General features: G+C 52.3%; 1 protein-coding gene and 1 long non-coding RNA gene across 2 annotated transcripts in view; one reads left to right on the top strand and one right to left on the bottom strand.

Moving 5' to 3' along the window:
* Window positions 1-203: 203 nt before the first annotated feature.
* Window positions 204-3,621, bottom strand: LOC127316356 (uncharacterized). Its single transcript, XR_007860287.2, has 2 exons — window positions 3,145-3,621; window positions 204-1,570 (listed from the first exon to the last, which is right to left on the bottom strand). It is a non-coding gene; the product is annotated as an uncharacterized lncRNA (long non-coding RNA).
* A 90-nt stretch (window positions 3,622-3,711) lies between these two features.
* LOC127316354 (G-type lectin S-receptor-like serine/threonine-protein kinase At1g61400) overlaps window positions 3,712-24,709 on the top strand; it is a 33,082-nt gene continuing 12,084 nt past the window's right edge. The window contains exons 1-6 of the mRNA XM_051346747.2: window positions 3,712-3,880; window positions 4,193-4,386; window positions 4,465-4,720; window positions 4,858-5,080; window positions 5,165-5,285; window positions 5,824-5,997. Of these exons, the coding sequence (XP_051202707.1) occupies window positions 4,213-4,386; window positions 4,465-4,720; window positions 4,858-5,080; window positions 5,165-5,285; window positions 5,824-5,997 (948 nt within the window). The 5' untranslated portion in view covers window positions 3,712-3,880; window positions 4,193-4,212. The remainder of the gene's footprint in view (window positions 3,881-4,192; window positions 4,387-4,464; window positions 4,721-4,857; window positions 5,081-5,164; window positions 5,286-5,823; window positions 5,998-24,709) is intronic.

The following is a 24,709-nucleotide window of genomic DNA, read 5'->3' as shown; positions in this document are numbered from 1 at the left end:
CGCGGGTGCGACCATCCGTGCGACCGCACGAGTGGACGGCATCGACAGCCTCTGCCTCCCGCACCATACCCTCCAGGCTCCAGCTCCAGGTTTTTGTACGGGAAAAACAGCTCGGAAATACAGCCGCGTCGGTATCCTTGCTGCCTGTACCGATTCCCTTCCACAATACGCGCGCGAACACATCCACCAAACACACAGGTCCGCACCAAAATCACATCCACCGCTAATGAAATTAGAAATAGGGGATGTTCAAGTACAACAATCACAACAGAGACAAAATTTTCTCCAAGAAAAGTAACTGCATACACAGCCTCCAATGGATCATCGCAGCAATCACCTCAAGTCGCCAGATGGCTTCTTCAAGTAATCATGGGCATGAATGCATGATGGTGGAGATGAATCTCACGCACAGAAAGTAAGCATCTGACCTATTCTACATGATGAATCATAGTTGAATTTTGCGTTTTTTTTCTGAATTGATTATGGGAATTCTTCCAATCTTACCACCCCTTGACAATGTCATGCGTTCCTTGTCCAAGATAATTGCATCATTCAGATATTTGAGAAGTTCTGCAAATATACAGCCAATACTCCACATAGTGCTAGTGTGTCGTGCAAGATATTAGAGAAAATAAATGTTAAAAGTGCTCGATCTCCTCGACCGGCAGGGCCTCCTCCAGCCAGGACTCCTCCTTTCCCAAGCTCGGGAGCTGCTAGTTCGTGATGCAAAAATGGAGGTAGTGCTAGTTTGGTGAAGATAGGATGCGTGTGCTAGTTTGGTGAAGATAGGATGCGTGTATGCAATTTCGGAAATTGATTTAGGAAAATAACTCAAAATTAGCTAGTCTACATACAAACACATTCTATGTCATTTTCATTCATATTTCACAACTTATATTGTTTAAAAGTTAAAAAACTTTTAATTCCACACAAGGTACATCCAAACAGGATTTAGAATTCCATTGCTGCTTCGATTCTACAGATGAATACCATGCGCATCCAAACAACAATTATGGTATTCCATTGAAATCGTTGATTTGGTATTCCATTGCCAATTCAGTACAGAGGCCAATTCTGTGCAACCAAACACAGCATAACAGTATTCCAACCATATGGTATGAAGTTTTGTAATTTTTGAACTTCAATGAAAGTGATTTTTGCCGCTTTTCGCCATCCAACAAATTTGTAATAGCTGGAATATGCTCTGAATCCATCACTTCAAAGGACCATTGTGACCTCTACCTCTAGTTTGATGAAAGACAAAATGAAGAATTCTTCAATCAACCGAAGCCCACATATTCTAATCAGTACTAGTTCACTGAAACTGAAAAATATATGTAACTTGGACTGAAAGTCCATCTCCCAATCAGTACTAGTTCACACAATTATGCACAATTGGTGTCCACTAGAGCAACACAAGAAAAAGAAATTTACCTTTGCCCAGGTGCGACATTGAGTCCGCGACTTGTTGCTTGGCAGCTTTCTTCTGGTCGACGACACAAGCATCACCACAACAGTTCTAACTCCCACGGATGAGTCTACTGTATTTCTTAGAGATGTACTTGCAGACCTGTACATTCATAAATCAAAAATAGATATGCCAGGAGCTAGTTCCTAGGTACAATAATTCCTTACCGAGATATGCTTCTGTAACTAGCATGTTTTTAAACAGGAGTTTTCATTTGTTATAGATCTACTTTGTCAAATCGGCTGAACCAGACTTCTAGTGGCCTAGTCCAAAAATGTGGCGCAACCATGTATCGGAAATCTTGACCCTCGCCCCGTGGTGGAATTATTTGAGCAATGTGTTACAGATGAGGCAAATGAGAAGTTATGCTCTGAATTTTCAGAAAAGGAAATATCGGATGCTTTGTTTCAGATCGGGCCTTTAAAGGCGCCAGGTCCGGATGGTTTCCCAGCCAGATTCTTCCAACGGAATTGGGGAACTTTGAAGGACAAAATTATTGCGGCGGTACAAGAGTTCTTCAGAACAGGTATAATGCAAGGTGCTAATACCACGTCCATAGTTTTAATTCCTAAAGTCTCTAATCCTTGCAAACTATCTGAGTACCGTCCAATCAGCCTTTGTAACGTTGTTTATAAGGTTGTGTCTAAATGCTTGTGTCTAAGTGCGTTCGTACCGGGAAGAATGATAACTGATAATGCTTTGTTGGCCTTTGAATGTATTTACCATATCAAACAAGAGAAGGATCCAACAAAAAGCTTCTGTGCTTATAAACTAGACTTATCAAAGGCATATGATAGGGTTGACTGGGAATTCTTGAAGCAAGTGATGCAAAAGCTGGGTTTCTCTCACCGTTTCGTTGACTGGATAATGGTTTGTGTTAGGATAATGGTTTGTGTTACGTCGGTGAGATACGCTGTCAAATTTAATGGAACCCTCTTGGATTCATTTGCACCGTCGCGTGGGCTACGGCAAGGCGACCCACTCTCCCCTTTTTTATTCCTTTTTGTGGCTGACGGATTATCGGCTCTGTTGAGAAGAAGGATTGATGCAAATGAACTTTCTCCAATCAAAGTATGTCGCCGAGCTCCTGGCGTCTCTCACCTTTTATTTGCCGATGATACTTTATTGTTTTTCAAGGCGGATCAGGACCAAGCAATGAGTGTCCTGCAGGCACTAGATGAGTATGCTATTGCTACGGGTCAGCTCATAAATCCTTCCAAGTGCTCCTTATTATTTGGTGATTCTTGCCCGGCTAATACACAGGAAGAGGTGCGATCTACCTTGAATGTCACATCTCTTATCTTCGAGGAGAAGTATTTGGGATTGCCGACTCCTGATGGCCGCATGTCTAGAGGGAAGTTGCTTAAGAAGGAGGGGATAGATCGCTCGACCTACTCCTCTCTTACTGAAGAAATCAAGACTTTGCTTAAAGTCCGTCAAACTTGTATTACTCACGTGAGTAGGTGCCAGAATAATAGTAGCCATTTTATGGCAAACTATGCTAGGAATTTCTACCATACGGCTGTATGGCATAGCTCTGGCCCTGATGGTTTAGATAGCATTTGCTACTCAGATTGTAACCCTTGATTTATGAGTAATAAAAGTTTCATTCGCAAAAAAAAAAAAAAAAAAAAAAGGATAAGCACACAAGCGACCTAGAAATCAATTGTATTCACCTGATTGCTTGGAAATTTGAGGATGTGTCGATCTTGCTAGGATGTACTTTTTGTCTCCCAATTTCTCCTCTACGGGGACAGCGAGTGTCGATGGGCTCGGCGTGCTCCACTGGCGACGAAGACCACCTCCTTGCCGCTGCGGTTGCGGGGAGAGGCCGATAGCGGAGACACGGAGGTGCGGCCGGCGTCATCCAACGCCGCCGGCGGGAAAAGGGTCGGGGTCAGAGGAACAGAGGCGGGGTCCCTTCGTCGAGCTCAAGGCTCCATAGCTCTGACCCCGAGGTGTTGGGTGGAGCAGCGACGTCCGTCGACGGGATGGGCGGACGGCCGGAGGTACAGGAGCACGGCCGGCAATAGGTCTCGCCGGACGGCTCAGCTTCCATTTGGTGCTTGTCTTCCTTCCTGTTCAGCTCCAGTTCGGGCGCAACTGAGGAAAAATACAGAAAGGGGAAAGAGGAGAGGTCCCTGTACCGTACATGGGAGAGGGATACGGACGGGGCTAGTTGTCGCTGTATTTCTTTTGAAGAAAGATACGGAGCTGGAGGGTGCGGGAGGCAGAGGCTGTCGATGCCGTCCACTCGTGCGGTCGCACGGATGGCCGCACCCGCGCGGCACAGGCAAGCCCCGTCCATCACTTCCCCCCTCCATCCTCGCTTTGACGACTTCAGAAACGACCTACGGCGTCCACACACCATCTGAAAGTCCGCTTCGCTGCAAAGCAGAGGCGTTTCCCCTGGTAAGTAATGACGTTGGGTGCTAGCTATTGTTGCAAATTCTCTTCTCGCACAATTTCCTGTTTTTGAATTTATGAATCTCTGAAAGATTCATTCAACTGACTATTTCATGGCCGCAGCTCTAGTTTTACCGTAGATCTGCTGCTGAACGTGCAATAATAGTTACATCTGTGGTCAACTTCTCTTTTTCATAGTTACTTGATTTTTCCTTTGCGAATGAAGTTTTCTATCTGCAGAAGAGTGAATTTACGACTTTCACGATTATTTGAGTAACTTTGGAGCCGAATCTACTGATGTGTTTGCTAATGTTCAAGGGTACTTACTGCGCATAGTCATGTCATTTCGGATGGATGGACAAGCTACTGCTGCACTACTTCACCTTGAGCTCATGCTATTAGATGAAACCGTAGAACCTAAGGCTCTTCCATTATCACTTTTGGAAAGCATCACAAATGGTTTCTCTACTGATCGGGAAATTGGTAGAGGTGGCTATGCGGTAGTTTACAAGGTACGCTAACTCTGAACTGCACCCACTTGTTGGTCTAGAAACTTGACTACAAGATAAACGAGTATCTTTTGACTGTAGGGAGTGCTTCAGAATGGGACCGTGGCCGTGAAGAAGTTATTTTTCAATATCCATATGGATGAGAATGAATTCCAGCGAGAGGTTCAATGTCTAATGAAGGTGAAGCATAAAAACATTGTACGGTTTTTAGGGTATTGTGCCGACACTCAAGGGAATATGGCAAAGTACAATGGGAAGTTAGTCATGGCGGATGTACAACAAAGATTACTCTGCTTTGAATATCTACCTAAAGGGAATGTACACGATTATATCACCGGTAGGGAAATTATTCTACATGCTGCTATAACAATATTTGTTCATGACAGAAATCTCTTACCATGTTACTACTGTAAACCATTTGAGGATTTAAAGAACAGAGTATCCTGGCCACTAAATGCTCTATCCTCATTACAGATGCATCTTCTAGACTTGAATGGAGAACATGCTATAAAATAATAAAGGGAATCTGCTGCGGTTTACACCACCTTCATGACAATCATATTGTTCATCTAGATCTCAAGCCCTCAAATGTACTATTAGATGAACATATGGTGCCGAAAATCGCTGACTTTGGTCTTTCTCGGTGCTTTGAGGAAAATCAAAGTCAAACCATTACTTCGAAAGTGGTTGGATCACTGTAAGTTGGCCAATCCTCTGTTATAACCTCATTTTATTTCAGTTGTAATCAGTTATATCACATTCACTTTTCTATACCATGCAGGGGATATTTCGCACCAGAACTTTATAGTGGAAAAATCACAATGAAATCAGACATTTATAGTGTTGGTATTTTAATAATAGAGATGCTAACAGGAGAGAAGGGGTGTCCCGATGTTGGAAATGTAAGAAAAAGTCCTCTGAATGTTAAGTACAAAAGTCCATTTAAAGCAACTATGTATTGCGTATATATGCGTAGACAAAAAAAAAACAGCATCAAAGCCTTTCCCAAGCAAGTTGGGGCAGGCTAAATGTTTAGACATAAAATGTTTATTCGCAGAAAAAATAGATATTCAATAGAGTTGAATTTTAACAGCAATATGGGGTATATGTAGTCTTTCATTGATATAAAACTAGGAAAAAAGTGGTCAAGCTTAATAGTTTGTGGGACAGAATGTCCAAATATTTTTTTTTGTCTTCACTGGTTTAGTTGTAGACGTATTGAATAGTTAGAGGATGAATTTACCTTGTGAGTTCATATTGGCTTACATTAGGCATCGGTAATATTATATGTGGAAGCACATCTAGTAGTGAATAGTACAATGACAAGCTAGACAACATTTCCCCCTTCTCGAAATAATGGTTTTGTATTGTACACCTATCTGAACATTGCTGCTCAAGTTTATAAATATAATAATTAACAATTACAGTTTCAATATATAGGTACTTGCGAGTTGGAGTGGTCGGTTGGAAAAATCACACGAAGACCAACAATTGGAACAAGTACGAGTTTGCACTGAAATAGGGATAGATTGCAGCGACTTCAACCCAGCAAAGAGGCCAGTTAGTTTACAAAATATTGTCAAAAGGCTTAAAGAAACAGAAACTACGGATGAGGTGAAGTTTTCTTTTTTTAACTTCTGCGTGCTTTCATAGTGATTGTTGTGGGTATACTTTATGGGTATATCAACGGCATGGCCTAGATCCGGCAAGCCCGGGTGGCCCATAGTTGGTGGTGAGGCATGTGGCCCATCGGGCGGCCCAGTTGCTGTAGATCATGAAGGATGAAGTCCAGCCCAGGAACGAGGAGCCGGATCCTAACCGACCTACGAAGGAGGCCGGATCCGTGGAGGCCCATGAAGTATCCGGATCCAGCGTAACCTAGAAGGAAGGCGGATCCTTGACGTACACGGCAAGACTTTGTACCGTAGTTAGGCAACTTGTATTCCGGCTAGGACTCTCCATGTAAACCCTAGATCCGTGCGTCTATATAAGCCGGATCCCGGGAGCCCTAGAGGCACAACCACAACTCATTGTAACAACGCGAAAGCGCCCAGATAATTCCAGACAAGCAGCAGTAGGCCCTGTCATCGTGCAGGTGTTCCGAAGCTGGGTAACTCGCGTACCACCGTCCCGTGTGCACTCCGCCCTATGGCCCCTACTTCTTCTCCCCCTCGTGAGGATCCCTCCTCCGAGGAACCGTCGATTAGGCCACGACAGTTGGCGCCCACCGTGGGGCCTGTGGCGTCTGGAGGCCGGAACCGGGAGGGTTCCGCCATGGGAAGCTACGACGTCACCATCGCTGTGGGGCGCGTCCTTTACGCCGGGAATCTGCCGATCGTCCCTCCGGATGAGTGTTGGATTCCGGCTAAGACAAACCCCGTCAAGCTCTCCATCGTCCCAATTGGCGGCATACACATCTTCATCGGGGAAACCGTCGATTCCGACGGAAACCCACTGGTAAGTAACGCAGACGCGACCGCCGCAGAGCTGGACGCTGTCGCGAGGATCCGATCTGGGATGCAGGAGCTTCCCAAGGAAGATTCCGCCTTGGATCTGGAAATTTCAAAGCCCACCCAATCCGCCCCTGAGCAGGAAACAACGGTGGAAGACCAATGCAGATCCGCCTGGGTCTCCCAGGTGTTAGAAAAGCAGAGGTGCCACTTCGTACACTTCTTGGCCCATACCGCCGGAACCGCCCCTGAAGAAGCCGGAGCTGGTCCTGAGCAGGTAGAGGCACCGGAAAACGGCGCAGATCCGGATCAGGCTGAGCCTGTCGGAGAAAGCGAAGCTCCGGTTGAAGAGTCGATTTTGGGCAATCTGAGCCCAATTTCCGGAGATACCCCCTCCATGGATACTGACGAGTTTAACCGCAAGCTAGGGGAGTACGGTTTCGGTGATCAGGCTGAAGTCGACTCCGCCCAGCCCAAGCAGGTTCTCGCAACTGTAGCAGCGCTGGGACAAACTGGATCTGAAGAGCCAACCAGCCAATCCGACCCCCAGCCATCCCATCAAGGATCTCCAATGTCACGGGAGCAACCCCGCAGGGATTCTTCCTCGGAGGAAATCCTGTCGGCTGAAGAGATGGTTGCGCGAGCAGTTCTTAACACACCTATAACACCGAGCGACGCCGCAGATCTGGAGGCCCTAGAGGCCACTAGAAAGGAAATGCTGGCCACAGCCAAGAAGCTCGCCGATACCGAAGCCGCGTTAAGGGAAGAGAGGGCAGAAGCTGCAGGATTGGCGGAAAATTTCGACAGACAGGACCGCGAGATTACTGCCACACTCGAGCAGGTCAAGAGCATGAGGGCTGAGTGGGAAGTAAAGATGATCTATGCGCAGGCGGAGGCCGATCGAATTGTTAGAGAAGCAATTCCGCCTCGCATGATACCCTTCAACACGCCCGCAGAGCACCGGCCGCTGGAGACCCCAAAGGACAACATGCAAAAAGCTGCGGAACTGTTGAAGAAGAAGGACGAAGAGGTTGATATCAACTACCTCCGCACACTTGTCGCTTCAGCAATGCAGCAGCAAAGCAAGGCAGACACTTCGCGCAGGTTGGAATCCAATCCGGATAACTGTGTATCTACCGCGCAGAAGGACGCCCGCGCCGATCGGCATCTCGATGATGAATCACACACCGGATCCTCGGAGCGCAGAAGAAGAGTCAGGGAACACCCAAATCCGATCCCTGTTCCGTCAAAGACGCCTTCGTCAGATCCAAGAAAGGGAAAGGATGCGATGTACTCTGGACGAGACAAATACCGCAACCCCTCTCCTCCGCCCAACGGTTACCCGCGACCCCCTCGCCGCCGTAGTCCAGCTGGAAACACCAGGCCCCCAGGGCATGGTGGGATTGTTATCCGCGACAACGTGCTGCCAAGAAACAGAAACAGGGAGCGCTCGCCGGAACCACGCCGGAACCAGAACAATGCTCGTGAGCCCGAGCCTAGGAGAGGTCGGAATGAAGACCGCGGCCCAGAACCTCGCCGGAACCGCGATCCAGAGCCTCGTCGGAGCCGTGACCCAGAACCTCGCCGGAGCCGGGACCCAGAGCCTCGCCGGAGCCGTGACCCGGAGCCTCGCCGGAACGACCAGGGCAGCCAGCGCCAAGGCGAAGGCAGCCACAGGAGCCGGAGCCAGCACCAGGAAGGCCGAGGAGAATCAGATGGCGGAAGCAAGAAATCGGACCGCCCACCTCGCAGGTCTCCCTCACCACCACCTAGCGGTGGCGGCGGAGGTGGAGGCGGAGGCGACGGTCGGAGATCTCGCTCTCGCTCACAATCCCCTCGCCACGGCCCGCGCGACGCACTGGATCGCCTTAACGAATACAGAACCGACTACATTGGTCCGAAGTGCTTTGGCATGATGATTCGAGAGGAACCAAAGCCAAGGATGAACCTCAAGCTACCCGGAAACCTGAAGCATTATGATGGCACCGAAAGGCCGGATACCTGGATTGAGGATTACTATAATGCTGTAACCTTTGCCGGAGGAACCCCTAACATCGCCTGCCGCATGCTCCAGTTGTACCTTGTAGGTCCAGCCCGGATCTGGCTCAGTGACCTCGAGAAGAACTCCATCTTTTGCTGGTTCGACCTGAAGACCGCTTTCGAGAAACACTTCAGGGGCACCTACAAAAGACCTGCCACGGCAAGCGACCTGCAAGCCTGCATCCAGAAGAAGGGAGAAACCTCAAGAAACTACCTCACACGATGGTTGGCATGCAGGAATGAGTGCGAAAACGTCGACCACAACACCGCCATGTACGCTTTCATTGGTGGACTGCAGAGGGGAGGATTGCTGAGGCATACGCTCACTCGTTTGGCTAACTCAAGCAAGCTGACTTTGGATGAGATGATCTCCATTGCCAGTGATCATACTGCCGCCGATGATGACGCAGGCGGTGATCTCGCAGCTACATCAATCCCCCAGCATCAACAAAAAAAGAACCGTGATAACGGCAGTAGCAGCAGCCATAAGCGCAAGAACCCTGATGACCAGAAGAATGGCGGATCCGAGATGGTCGCCATGGCGTTTCAACGCGGAGGTTCAGGAGGCGGAAGAGGACGCGGACGTGGAGGCGGAGCCGGCAGGGGTCAGCAGCATACCTCTGAGGTCACTGCTGGCGGATCCCGCGCTCCGCAAACCTACGAGGAGTACAGAGACATGCCCTGCCTGGCCCACCTGGATCCGGTTACGGGGAAGTCCACTCACACCAACCGCAACTGCAAGTGGGTCAACGATCTAAAGAACGACCCGGAGGCAGGATACAAGCGCGCCCGGAAGCACCGCCCACGCGGCAAAGGTGGCAAGGGCAAGAACAAAGACAAAGAGGAAGATAGTTCCGAGGCGATGGATGAGGATGATAACTCGCCGGATCCCAAGGCAGGATCCGCAGGAAAATCCAACCCATTCGATAAAAAGAGCGTGGAGGCTTACCACACTTTCCTCGGGACCCCAACAGTACGCGCCTCCAAGTCAGCTACCCGGATCCTGAACGCCATAGTTCCGGCTGTGCCGCAGTACGTCAGGTGGTCGGAAATCCCGTGCACATTTGATAGGAAGGATCACCCCGCAATTGTGCCAAAAGAATGCTACGCCTTGGTTGTAAGTCCCCGCATAGATGGGTATGACTTCTCCAAGTGCCTCATGGATGGCGGAGCCAGCCTGAACATCATGTACCTGGAGACTCTAGAGCGGATGAACCTCACCAAGGAGCAGCTGAAACACAGCACCACTGAGTTTCATGGCGTGGTTCCGGGTAAGAAGGCGAATTCCCTCGGCAGCATCACACTTCCCATGGCTTTCGGCGATGTTCATAATTTCCGCGAAGAAAAGATCACGTTTGAAGTTGTGCCCTTCAAGAGCTCCTACCACGTCATCTTCGGCAGGCCCACCTACCACAAGTTCCACGCAAGAGCGTGTTACATCTACAACAAACTCAAGATTCCGGGTCCTAAAGGTATGATTACCGTATCCGGAGACTACAAAAAGGCTCATGAGTGCGAGTTAGGCGAAGCCGCCTTCGCAGAGTCTGTGATATCTGGAGAAGAGCTAAAAGGCTACAGAGCCGCGGTGGATCCGACTGAGATGCAGACCACCAAGAAGCAGATCTCCGAGCAGAAAACCTCCTTCAAGGCCGCGATAGAAACCAAGAAGCACGACCTCATCAAAGGCGACTCTTCCAAGCAGGTTTAAGTCGGAGCCAGCATGGATCCCAAATAGGAAGACGCGCTCGTCGAGTTCCTCCGCGCTAACATGGATATCTTCGCATGGCAACCTTCTGACATGTCCGGAGTACCTAGGGAACTCGCCGAGCACTACCTCAACATAAATCCGGGGGCTAAACCAGTGAAGCAAGCTATGCGACGCTTTGGAGATAAGAAGCGTCGCGCCATAGGAATGGAACTAGCAAAGTTACTAGAAGCAGGTTTTGTAATAGAAGTTATCCACACCGATTGGGTCGCGAATCCCATCCTTGTACCCAAAAAGAACACTGAAATACTAAGAATGTGCATCGATTACTCTGGCTTGAACAAGCATTGCCCGAAGGATCCGTTCCCCTTGCCGCGCATTGACCAAGTCATTGATTCGACGGCGGGGGCGGAACTTCTGTGTTTTCTTGATGCGTATTCCGGGTATCATCAGATCCGGATGAAGGAATCCGACCAAAAGGCGACTTCATTCATAACCCCGTTCGGTACTTACTGCTATGTTACTATGCCTTTTGGTTTGAAAAATGCAGGTGCCACCTACCAACGTACCATGCAGCGATGCCTGAAGGACCAAATTGGCCGGAACATGCACGCTTATGTCGACGACATCGCGGTCATGACCCGGAAAGGATCCGACTTGATCAGCGACCTCACAGAAACCTTCGACAACCTCCGCAGGTACAAGATGATGTTGAATCCGCTGAAGTGCGTCTTTGGCGTACCAGCCGGAAAACTCCTTGGCTTCATAGTCTCTCACAGAGGCATTGAGGTTAACCCGAAAAAGATCAAGGCAATCCTGTGCATCAAACGGCCAACTTGTCTCAAAGATGTGCAACGACTAACTGGTTGCGTTGCAGCAATCAGTAGGTTTGTTAGCCGTCTTGGCGAGAAGGCGCTACCTCTGTACAAGCTGCTGAAGAAAACAGACAAATTTATGCCGGGACGACGCAGCTGACGCAGCTCTTCGAGGGTTGAAGGAAATACTCACCTCCCCACCTATCTTGGCAGCTCCAGCAGAGTCAGAGCCAATGCTCCTTTATCTGGCAGCTACCAACAAAGTCATCAGCCTCGTCATCGTGGTGGAGCGAAAGGAAGAAGGTCATGAATATGACGTCCAAAGACCCGTCTACTACATTAGCGAGGTGCTGACGGAGTCAAAACAAAGATACCCTCACTTTCAGAAGCTAGCCTATGGAGTGTTTCTAGGCAGCAGGAAGCTGAGACACTACTTCCAAGAGCACCCGATATGATTGTGAGCAAGGCTCCGCTGTCAACAATTCTCAACAACGCTGACGCAACAGGACGTACGGCTAAATGGGGCATCGAATTATCCGCCTTTGACATCGCTTACAAGCATAGGACTGCGGTTAAATCCCAAGTCTTGGCAGATTTTGTCGCAGATTGGACAGAAGCTCCGGATGCAAGTCTGGAGCCGGAACCAGAGACATGGGTCATGCACTTCGATGGATCCAAGCAGCATCAAGGCTCAGGAGCCGGAGTCACCCTGAAGTCCCCTACCGGAGAAGAACTGCGACGTTACGCAGATCCACTTCGAAGCTACAAACAACATGGCGGAATATGAGGCTCTACTACACGGTCTGCGCATCGCTAAGGAAATTGGGATCAAGCACATCATATGCTGTGGAGATTCCGACCTGGTGGCACAACAAGTAGCCGGAACCTGGAACGCCAGAAACTCCGTCATGGCGGCTTACAGAGACGAAGTTGACGAGATCGCCAAGTGCTTCCTCGGATACGAAGTCAAGTACGTCAGAAGAGACGATAAGACAGCGACAGACATGCTATCCAAGCTCGGATCCGGCAGGAAGCAAATTCCGCCCGGCATTTTCCTGGAGCATCTCCGGATACCCTCAGTTAAGGGCGCTAACCCGGAAAACCCAGAGGTGGCAGTGTCTCCAGCTAGGGAAGTGATGGCTATCATTCCGGCTTGGACACAACCTTTCCTGGACTACCTCATCGATCAGAAGTTGCCTGAGGACGAGGTCCTCGCAAGACAGATCGTCAGACGAGCGAGATCCTACACAATTGTTGATGGTCAGCTCTACAAACGAAGTGCAGCAGGGGTATTTCTCAAATGCGTCTCCAATCAAGACGGCATTGAAATCCTCAGAGAGATCCACGCAGGGGACTGCGGGCATCATGCCGCCCCCAGATCGCTCGTTGCAAAAGCTTTTCGGTTAGGTTTCTACTGGCTCACAGCTAAAGAAGACACTGACAAAATAGTCAAAACCTGCCGAGGTTGCCAGTACTATGCTACTCAACCAAACGCTCCAGCCCAAGAGCTGAAAACCATACCTATCACCTGGCCATTTGCGGTCTGGGGGCTCGATATGGTTGGTAAGTTAAAAAAGATCATCTCCTGGCGGTTTTGAATACCTCCTGGTCGCTGTTGACAAGTTCAGCAAATGGATCGAGGCAAAGCCAGTGAGAAAAGCCGATGGTGCTACGGCACTAAAATTCGTCTGCAGCCTCGTGATGAGATTCGGCATCCCACAGAGCATAATCACAGATAATGGCACAAACTTCGCTCAAGGAGAGTTGAGGGATTATTGTGAAACAATGGGGATACGGCTGGACCTTGCATCTGTGGCTCACCCACAATCCAATGGTCAGGTTGAAAGGGCTAACGGCCTAATATTATCAGGAATTAAACCACGCCTTGAAGCACCGCTGCGACGAGCAGCTGGAGCTTGGGCTGATGAGTTAGAAGCTGTTTTGTGGAGTTTACGAACTACCCCTAACAGATCAACAGGGTTTACCCCATTTTTCCTGGTATACGGATCCGAAGCCGTGCTTCCCTCCGATATCATCCACGATTCACCGCGAGTTTCCGCCTACAATGAAGAAACAGCTGATGAGGCCAGACAGCTATCTGTGGACCTGATCGAGGAAGCTCGGAACTTAGCTGACCAGCGCTCCGCCATCTACCAGCAAAAGCTCCGACGTTATCACAGTCGTCGAGTTCGGAAACGCTCCTTCATGGCAGGAGACCTGGTCCTCCGCCTTCGACAGGTGAAAGACCATAAGCTGCAATCTCCATGGGAAGGACCCTTCGTCGTTAGCAAAGTGCTTCATAACGGGTCGTACTACCTTGTTGATTTCCGCGAGCTGAGGGATAGACCTGCTAACTGGCACCGGAAACGCAAGCGTGAGGATCCGGATGACATCTACGATGAAACAGATCGCCCTTGGAATATCGCACAGCTACGTCCTTTCTACACTTAGCATATTTTTTCCGAGTTACAAACTCTGTAATAGTTATACATGATCAATGAAATAAAGCTTATGGTTCACTCTTTGAGTCTTTTACCTTCTTTACTTGTTCATTTTAGATCGTGTATGTTTTTTCCGACTAAAACCGCAGAGCTGGATGTTTCCGCCTAGGCATGTATGAAAGTTGTGATTTTCAAAATCGTCCCTTAGGACGTAAGCTTAAGTTTTCTGGTGGAAATTTTTTTTCGTTGCGAACTCGTGGATTCCTGGTAGCGATTTCCGGCACCTAGGCTGGGGGCTTGTTTCCGCGGTTATGGACGGACGCCATTGGGCTTCGTCGCCGCAGGCGAGCGTTTCCGGCCAAAGGTTTTCCGGCTCGTGGAAGGTCAAATGAGTAAGCCGGAAAATTAACAAACCAGCACTTGCTTTTTACAAACGAAACATGCAAATAATTCAAAAGGATAGCAGGATAAGTTTTCCGCCCATGCATAATTGTTTCGTCCCTAGATACTTAAGAATTTAACGTTATATTACAAACCCTCGCTGGGGCCAAAATGATGCATTGTCTTTCCCGCAGGAATAAAAGTTTTCACTCCCCCTTAGCCGGAGAAGTCTTGCCCTCTGAATCTTTTTTCTCGGCATCTTCGGCCGGAGATGACACGTCTTCGTCACTTTCTTTTTCTTCATCAGAAGCTGCAGTGCTGGTCTTGGGTTCTTCTTGGGGAGCGTCCTTGGAGCTAGTCCAGGTATATTGGGTTCCGGATTCCGCAGGTCGCGCTTTCGCGGCGAGCTCCTTTTGAAGTTCCGCTTCCAAAGGCTCGTCTGCAGGCAGAACGACCTTGTCGTAAAATTCCTCATGCTGGATCCGGCGCGCGATACGGGTGTCGTAACCGCTCACTGCATCCAGGAGCGCGTCAACATTCGCATCCGGAGGAACGCCCGTGGTTACCACATCAAGATCAAGATCCGGATGATGTGCTAAGCACATAGCCAAAGTCATTGCAGCGGCGCCCCGGGCTGATGATGCTTGAAGGTCCGTCACCAGCTCCGGAAGAACGTCCATCTTTCCAACAAGCTTGCGAACGTTGCAAGTGCGACTCCTCTTGATGGATAAGTTATAGCATATCTTGCGGGAGGCGGAGATGAGATCTTTGCAATCGTCGCCGGCAAGTTGAAGAAGGTCATCCCGTGGGAACAAATTCCGGCGCTGCTCCGGATACCCAAGCGGCTCTGCATAAAGATAATCAGGATATAAGCATGCAAGTTGAGCGCAAAGTGAAAAGTCGGAGTAAACATCTGGACAAGGTTTCAGTATCGTACCCAAGATGTTCTCGTTGAGCAAGTCCCAGTGATGCTCCGCGGTCTCCATATATTTCCGGAGTCCATTGAGCTCCTTTTGTTGCCTCTTGATGGTCTCGCTGTCAGCATTTTTCTTCAGTATCAATTCGCCCTTTTCCCTTATGTGCTCGGAGTTTTTCTCCGCCAGCTGCTTCTCGGCCTGCTCCCTCTTTAGTTCCGCCTCCTTTAGTTTCGTTTCCAAATCTTGGTACGAGGAGCGCAGGTTCTCAAGTTCAGATGAGGCTGTAGCAAGGGAAGAGGATGCGCCTATAATAACATAAGTTAACAGCAAGTTCAAAGTCGGAATATGACTAATGACGAAGAGGGCGGAAACCAACCTTGGGCGTCCGCCAGTTGCTTGGTCAGTTCTGCATTCTCATCCTTCAGAGTCCGGATATTTTCCGCCTGATTCAGAGTAACGCGGCGCTGAAGCGCAATGTTCTTGTGCAGCTCATAGTGCAGTGCCTGCTGTTCCTGTAAAACATAGACAGAGCAGGAGTAAAAATTCCGCCTGTAAAAAGTGGTTTTCTCCAAAGCATTATTGCCGGAATTTTTCCGCCATAATGCTTGGGGGCTACTGATCCTATTTAACAACCTTCCCGGAAGTAATCTTTCTCTAAGCATCTAAGCGCTAACTATTTTTTGAGTTTCCGCCTACATGCTTGGGGGCTACTGGGGAGTACCTTTTGCTTGCAGATGAGCTGGTCAAAGAACTGGCCGACGTTTTTCTTGAAGTCTTGGATTTCCGATGTCCTGGAGTCTGGCTTCCCCCAGGCGTTGTTCAGCATGGCGTTGAGCAAGTCTTGCTCAAGCTCCCACTTCTCCGCCTCGGACAGCTTGTTGAAAAACTTGGTTGCATACGCCTTGGGGGTGGAAGTGGTGTCAGCCGGATCTCCAAAGTTCTTCGGAAAAACAACCATGTCGCCAGTGCCGCCTCCAGCCTTCTCAGAAGAAGTAACTTCAGCCTCTCCTTGGCCTTGTGCTTCCGCGTCTTCTTGGGCAGGGCCTTTGGCCTTAGGATCTTCTCCGCCCACATTCTCGCTGCTAACCGGAATTATTTCCGGTGGAGTGCTTGCGGCAGGAGGGGGAGATGGATCAGCCTGAGGTGGGGACGGTTGAGGAGTTGGGTGGGAGGTACTTGGTGGAACTGGAGTAGAAGGACCAACTGCCGGAGATTTTTTCATATATTTGGTGATAGTTTCTTGGCCGGTGGTCCGCGTGGCAGTGGTGCTCGGATTCCTGCAAACAAGTGAAAGGGATTAGACAAGAGATAATTGCGCCAAGACAAAATTGCATCGTGTTCGGAAACTTACGGGGCGCCGGGGATGATGGGGCGCGTGCGCTGGCCAGCTGTCGAAAGCATCCTTAAGCGCGCACGCTCCGCTTTCCTCGAGTCTAGCGGAGGTGGTTTTGTGGTCTTGGGCTTCTTGGCGGAGGCCTCGCCGCTAGCTCCGACTTCAGTGCCGGAAGCCTTGGCGCGGGGACGCTTCGTAGGTCGAGGGGCCGCCTTGCGGGGTGCCTGTTCTTCTTCCTCCTCATCGTCTTCCGGAGCCTCCTCCGCCGCGTCGCCACTGACAGGGACACGAAGAATGGTGCGGAAGTTTTCCTCCGCCAAAGTGTTGAGCTGGAAGGAAATGAATAAGAGTTAAGAGTTAACATCCAAAAACTTGTGAAGTTTGAAGCAATGAAAAGAACAAAGCTTACCGGAGGACACTGGTCGTTCGTGTAGATGTCCTTGATCAGTTCCGGGACCTGTTGGCCCCTTGGAATCTTCACCAACGTCTTGAACCTTCTCTTCAGAGAGTCGGCTGGAAGATCGTGGCGGGTAACCCGGAGAAGATCGTCCGCCCCGGTATAAGCGCACATCAGGCGCGCGTTGTAGCGTAGAGGCTGGATTCTCCGGGAGAACCAGCTAAGGGTGAGCTGGGCTCCGGTCAGTCCGTCGTGGACTAGCCAGGAGATTCTCCGCGCTGCCTTCTCCAAGATTGGGGTTTGGGCGAGCGAAGGAACGAAGCTCTAGCTTGCGAGCTCTTCCGGAGGCTCGTTGATGAATTGGGGCAGGCCTTCATGGACATCCGGAACTGAAGCATTCTTCTCATAGAACCATCCGGCGTTCCAGTACCAGACGGATTCGTGCGAGTCGTGGGGAGGATACATGCGGCTAGGGCGGAGCATAAACGTCATGCTTCCGCAGTTCACCATTGCTTTGTCCTTGGTTTCTTTCTTCACCCAGAAAAAGAACTGCCATAACTTGACATCTGGCCGGATCCCAAGGTGCCCTTCGCAAAGAGTTACGAAGTTGGACAGGAGAAGATATGAGTTTGGGCAGATGTTGTGGGGCTGGAGCCCGTATGTATTGAGGACGGAGAGAAAAAATTCCGAGCAGGGAAGTGAAAGTCCGCGCTCCACCCAAGCCTTGGTCATAACAATTTCTCCGGCTTCGGGCTTGGGGACGTCGGAGTCACATGTGAAACTCCAATGAGTGGAGATCATGCCCTCGTTCTGGAGCTCTCTAAGCTCCACATCAGTAGTTGCACAGGGTCACCACTGACCCCGCTCTCCTTCGCTGATCTGGGCCTTGGACGCCCTCTTGTTTTCCACCTCCTGCACCTTTGCTGCCATCCTAGCTTGTCCCTCGAGTTCTTCTTGAAGCTCTTGGAGGGAGGGGATCCGGCTTGGAGCGGTGCTGGAAGATGCGGAAAAAGGTTGAGCTAATCTAATGTCGGAAACATATGGTGGCAGGAATGATATGGGATCCGGGCATATGGGTTCTATTTGATTGGGATCCGGGCTACTCGGAGAGCTACCAGTACAGTGCGACGAATCGAGTGGCATGCTTCCGGCTGCGCCCATACAAAGTATTTGAGTACCCGGATCACTAAATCTATCTTCTACACTAGGTCTATCTTCTACGAGGCCGGCGCACTTACCGCTAATGGCGCGGTGGCTCGACGGAGCACCGGTGAAGACGAGGTCGCCGGACTTGGAGAAAACTGTCCCGCGTGACCACGAATCGGCGGCGGAGAGAAATTCCCGTTCAAACGCAGGAATCTTGGCGCGAGGGGAGTCTTGGTTTGGCGGCGCGCGGAGCTCACCGTGGCGAAGCTCGCCGGAGTCGAGATCTGGCGGGCGGCGCGGCGCGAGGAGGAAGACGAAGTGGTGAGAGGAGGTGAAAGAATGAAAATTTACCGAGCCGCGGGGTATTTATAGGCCGCGCGCGGAGATTCGGGATCCGGATCCGATGGTGGAAACGGAACGGTCGCACCGTTGGATGGATGACACGTGTTCTAGGTCAAGTGCGGTAAAACGACGTGGAGGTAACTTAACCATGCACTCCCGAAAATTCCGGCTAAAGATTTGCATCTGCGAAAATTTAGCGCGGGAAATGAGCAAGTTGTGCGCGGGAAAAGCGGAGCTTCCGTTGTTGTGCGTAATATGAAGATGAAGGATTTCCGAAGGAACGAACCCGGAATCAAGTAAGAAGTTTTGAAGCTCTTCAAGATTCTCTTCGTTTCCGAGTTGTATGAAGTCGGAGGAATGATGAATCTCGGTGAACTTCGGGGGCTACTGTTGTGGGTATACTTTATGGGTATATCAACGGCATGGCCTAGATCCGGCAAGCCCGGGTGGCCCATAGTTGGTGGTGAGGCATGTGGCCCATCGGGCGGCCCAGTTGCTGTAGATCATGAAGGATGAAGTCCAGCCCAGGAACGAGGAGCCGGATCCTAACTGACCTACGAAGGAGGCCGGATCCGTGGAGGCCCATGAAGTATCCGGATCCAGCGTAACCTAGAAGGAAGGCGGATCCTTGACGTACACGGCAAGACTTTGTACCGTAGTTAGGCAACTTGTATTCCGGCTAGGACTCTCCATGTAAACCCTAGATCCGTGCGTCTATATAAGCCGGATCCCGGGAGCCCTAGAGGCACAACCACAACTCATTGTAACAACGCGAAAGCGCCCAGATAATTCCAGACAAGCAGCAGTAGGCCCTGTCATCGTGCAGGTGTTCCGAAGCTGGGTAACTCGCGTACCACCGTCCCGTGTGCACTCCGCCCTATGGCCCCTACTTCTTCTCCCCCTCGTGAGGATCCCTCCTCTGAGGAACCGTCGATTAGGCCACGACAGTGATGAAGCTGGCATACTACGCATCATGTGAACACGGCGCCATTCAGAAGATGCATCTCAATCACCACAAAATTTCAAATTACTTTTTATTAGTATTTGAAAAAATTGAAAAATGAAAATAAGCTGTGATTAGTTTTCAAAGTTTCTAATTAGAGCACTACGTTCTCTTTTAGTCTACACATTTTAGGATCAATTAGCAAGTCATTTAATACTACTATATTGACATGAAAACAATAAATCTAAGCTATATTAACATTAATGACATCTAATAGATAGAGTTGGAGTGTTTTTGTCTCATTTATTGTTGTTGATTACAAAGCTAAAATACTAATATGAAACAAAATTTTAGTTTAAGATGTAGAGTAAAAGAGAACGGAGGGAGTATAATATTTTTTTTCGAGAAAACGCAAAAAGCCTTTGTGTTTCATTTCATTGGATAGATAGAAGGTTTGCGGTTACATGCCCCCAAAGAGGCGATACAACACGGAAGGAACAAAAAAAGGAAAAGAACTAGTGCACATCCCAGGTCTGGGGAAGGATCAGGCGTAGCCCCTGTGCTCCAGCCCTTGCCCATAGAGCGGCCTCCTCCTTGATGTTGTTGACGACGGTGTCGATGGAGGGTTGAGCTCCATTGAACACGCAATCGTTGCGGTGCTTCCATAGCATCCAAGGGATGAGCAGGGTAATGGAGGTCAGGCCCTTGTGGCTGAGAGAAGGGGAGGCCCGACGTGCCCTGTGCCACCAAGTCTGGAGCGAGTCACCACGTTCAGGGGGGTTGCAGGTGGCGCGCAGCCAGGCCAAGACCTCGAACCAAACCTGCTGGGAGAAGCAGCACCCTGTTAGGAGGTGCTGCATGGACTCCATCTCCTGGTCACAAAGGAGGCAGCGCGGGTGGTGTTGGAGCCCCCGGCGTTGTAGGCGTGCGGCTGTCCAGCACCGATCCAGGTTAGCTAACCAATGAAAGAACTTGACGCGCTGAGGGCCCCAGGTGCGCCAGGTGAGCTTCCAAGCGCCGCAGAGGGTTGATCCTTGGAACATGGCGTTGTAACAGGATTTGGCGGAGTAGGTTCCGGTGTCGCTCCACTTCCAAGTGAGGGTATCGGCCTGGTTGGACAGTTCCACGGGCTCAAGCTGTCGCTAGAGTAGGAGGTATTCGCCAACCTCTGGGATCCCAATCGAGCCGTGAATGTCGCGTGCCCAGGAGTGGTCACGCATGCCATCCGCGACCGTCCTGATGCGGCATCTGCGCTTGGGGATGCACGCGTACAGGTGGGGAGCAATCTCACTGATGGAACGTCCGCTCAACCAGCGGTCTTCCCAGAATAGCGCCGTGCGCCCGTCGCCGAGGACCATGGTCGTCGAGGCGAAGAACAGCGCGCGTTCAACGGCCGAGAACTGCAGGTCAGGGCCCTGCCAGGCTCTGCTTGGATCTGTTCGACTGAACCAAAGCCAGCGTAGGCGAAGAGCGATGCCAGCCTTGTCCAGGTTTAGGACGCCGAGGCCGCCACGGTCGATGGGGCGACAAACCTGGCCCCAGTTGACGTGGCAGTTTCCACCATGGGCCTCCTTGCGCCCGGCCCAGAGGAAACCTCGCTGTATCTTCTCGATGAGGTGCAACGTCTTCTTGTCCGGGGCGTAGGCGAGGAGCTGGTGGATGGGGATCGCACTGAGCACAGACCTTATCAGTTTCAGCCGCCCAGCCTTGTCCATCAGGTGCGCCTTCCAGGTGGGGAGCTTGGCCGCAACACGGTCGATCACGGGCTGCATCTGAGCTCTCGTGGGGCGCCTGATGGTGAGGGGGATGCCCAGGTAGGTGATGGGAAACTCCACAACGGGGCATCCCAGGCCCGTGGTAACTGTGGCTATGTCGTCGTTGGCGCAGTTGATGAGGGCCGCCGAGCTCTTGCCGTAGTTGACGTGGAGGCCAGACGCCTGTCCGAAGAGGCGTAGCAGCTCACGGATGGCGGTGGTGTCGCTGCGGGATGGGTGGCAGAAGAGTACCACGTCGTCCGCGTAGAGGGACATGACGGGGACATGGCGACGAGGGTGTAGCTGCTGGAGGATGCCGAGAGTCGCAGCGTGGCTGATCAGGCGGCCGAGCACGTTGACAGCGAGCACGAAGAGCTGCGGGGACAGAGGGTCGCCCTGGCGCAGTCCGCGTCGATGCCATATAGGTGGGCCGGGCTCTCCGTTGATCAGCACACGGGTGCTAGCGGAACTGAGCAGGATGGCGAGCCAATCAAGGAACCTGTCGCTGAACCCGTAGCGACGCAACACCTCGAAGAGGAAAGGCCATGAGATGGAGTCGAAGGCGCGTGCGAGGTCTAGCTTCAGCAAAACCCTGGGTTCCTTGAGCTGGTGAAGCAGCCGCGCAGATTGGCGGGCAAGAACGAAGTTGTCGTGCAAGCTGCGCCCCGGGATGAAGGCATTTTGGTTCTTGCTCACCAGGTCGTCCAATTTGGGGGCGAGGCGCAGGGACAACATCTTGGCGAAGAGCTTGGCCACGAGGTGGATCAAACTGATGGGCCTGTAGTCGCCAAGGGTGGTGGCATCGGGCTTCTTGGGGAGCAGGGTGAGTAGCGCTTGGTTTAGCCTGTGAAAGCCACGGCCACAGAGTGCGTGGAGCTGCGCGAAAGCCTCGACGAAGTCCTCCTTCACCGTGCCCCAACATGCCCGCAGAAACTCGGCGGTGAAGCCGTCGGGGCCAGGGGCTTTCCGCGCAGGAAGGCGCTTGATGGTGTTCCAAATCTCCTCTTCACCAAACGGGGCGTCGAGGTCGGGGAGAGCTTCGGAGGGCGTGATCAGGTGCTGCAGCTCGAGGGTGAGGTCGCGGGTGGCCTCGGTGCCGAGCAGGTCGTCGAAGTGCGCGAAGGCAGCTTCGGCCATATCCGCGTGGTCCGTCAGGAAGTGGCCTCCGGCGCTGATGCTGCGAATCCTGCTCTTCTGGCGGCGGTAGGAGCAGTGCTGGTGGAAGTAGGCGGTGTTGGCGTCCCCGTCCTGGAGGGAGGCAAGCCGTGAGCGTTGCCTGGCGATCGTGCGCTCGAGCGAGGCGAGGCCCAGATAGACGATCTTCAAGTCCTTGTGCAGCCTGGTCTCATCCGCGGAGAGCCGCCGGTCCTCCCTTGCCTTGTCGAATTTCGAGATGAGCTCTCGGCATATGGCCATCTTGTCGCGGACGCTGCCGACGGTGCGAGCGCTCCAGCTAGTGAGCCTCCTGGCGGTAGCTTGCAACCTTAGCCAGAGCCTGCGGAAGGGGTCAGCGTCGTGGACGGACAGCCAGGCCTCGGAAACGACGTCGTGGAAGCCGTCCATGCGCAGCCAAAACTCCTCAAACCGGAAGCGCCGGTGGGTGGTGGGCGATGGCGTGCAATCCAACATCAAGGGGCTGTGGTCAGATGTGACGGAGGCTAAGCAGTGAAGGTGGCACTCGCCCACCATGGCTTCCCAATCAGAGGTGCATAGCACGCGGTCGAGCAGGACGAGGGTCGGAGGATCTTGGCCATTGGACCATGCGTAACGCCGGCCATTGAGGTAAATCTCCTTTAGCGCTAGGTCATTGATGCAACGGCGGAACTTGCCCATAAGACACCGGTTGACATTGCCGTTGTTCTTGTCCTCATCACGATAGATAAGGTTGAAATCACCGCAAATCATCCAAGGGCCAGGGCAGTCGGCATGCACAGTGCGAAGCTCATCCAAGAAAGCCACATTTTCCTCGTCATTCTGCGGTCCGTAGACGACGCTGAGCCACCAAGAGGGGGAGGTGGGCGAGGAGACCTTTGCCGTGAGCGCGTTTGTGGTGAACAATGGGTCGGTGATAGACACCACCCTGCTCTTCCACGCAAGGAGGATACCGCCGCGAGTGCCCTCGGCAGGGAGGTACACATAATCGTCAAACTCGGCACCAAGGGCCTCAAGCACAATGTACGATAGAATCAGTTCCATTTTGGTTTCTTGGAAGCAAACAACAGATGCTCCAGAGGAGAGGACAAGCGAACGGATAGCGGCGCGGCGTGCGCGTGCGTTGAGGCCCCGCACGTTCCAGATTAGGATCTTGAGGTTGCTAAACATTGGCAACGACTTCGACGTGATGCGGCGCGGTGTCCGCCGCGGGGAGCTGGCGGTCGACGAGAGCGGCAATGGCGGCGAGCACCGGGCGGGACAGGGGTGCGACGAAGATGTTGTCGTAGGCGCGCATCTCAGCGGCGGTGATCGTCTGGTCGACGCCAATGACCTCCAGAGTACGCAGGATTTGGACACGCGCACGTCGCTCGGCGATTGGAGGCGCAGAGGAGGATGCCGCCCTAGCAGATCGGCCTCGACGAGGCGAGAAGTTGAGGGTGTGCCGGCGAGGGCGGCGGCCTGGGCAGGGCAGGGAGGCGCAGATGCTCTTGGTGGCGGCCTTGAGGAAGTCGCCTAACGTGCAGAGGGGAGCTTCCTGGGCGGGGGCGCGCTGCCGGATGCGGCGGAGTGTGATCGGCGGCGAGGCAAACCGGCTGGGAGGGCGGGTGATGGCTGGCGAGGTGGGCGGCGTCGGCTGGGCCACGCCATCCTGGGCCACGCACACATCTGCCACGGTATTGGGCCCTGGGCCATGTGGCGGCAGCTCAGAAGCGGCCCAAGAGAGCGGGCGGGAGACAGGCGATGTTTGAGTCATCTGCATGCCGGCTTCCTCCAGAACCGTCTCCTGGGCGGGTCCCGCAGTGGCCATGGATGGTGGTGGGGGCGGAGCTTGCCCCGACAACGGATCCTCCTCGGGTGCCATGCAGGGACTAGCAGGCAACGAATCAGGAACTTCGCTGACAGCAAAGTCGCTTTGCTCTGCCGTAGGGGTGGGCTCCTGATGCAGCAACACTTGGACGGGAGCGGCAGACTCTGGAATGGACAAGCCATGTGTGGAGGAAGGCGACGGAGAGGTGGATGGGGCGCGCTCGCTTTGTGCAGGGGGACCGCGGTCAGCGACAGCGTTTTCCAGCTCGGGATTGCCTCCAGCGGGCCCAGGGTCGGTGGTGGTCGGGGGATCAACCAATGGGGTTGCGCCAGGCGTGGTTTGACCAGGTCCTTGACCGGGCCCTGACGGGGGAGCGGTCGTGGCGGGATCCGCGCTGCAGCTTTGGACACTTTTGCGACGCCAGACGCGGTTGCCTCTTTTGGCTCCACGACGAGGAAGTGTGGGCCCATGCAGATGCGGCCAAGGCGCCACCGTCCTCCCAGCAGCGGCGTGGGCCGGTGGCGGCGGCGCGCGTCCCCGGCGAGCGGCGGCGGAGCGCCGAGCGGCGTCAACGGCCAAGCCATCAGCGCGGGCGCCGAGACCGGCAGAGGGCCAGCCAAGCGAGTCCACGGCCATGCCGTCTGCCCGACCGGCCGGGGAGCTGGGGTTGGGGCGGCGGCGCTTACGTCCCCTGCGGCGA

Source organism: Lolium perenne, chromosome 7, assembly GCF_019359855.2.
Source record: "Lolium perenne isolate Kyuss_39 chromosome 7, Kyuss_2.0, whole genome shotgun sequence".
In the NCBI taxonomy this organism is placed as follows: Eukaryota; Viridiplantae; Streptophyta; class Magnoliopsida; order Poales; family Poaceae; genus Lolium; species Lolium perenne.
The sequence above is the reverse complement of the archived record's forward strand: the minus strand, read 5'-3'. Positions and strand labels throughout refer to the sequence as shown.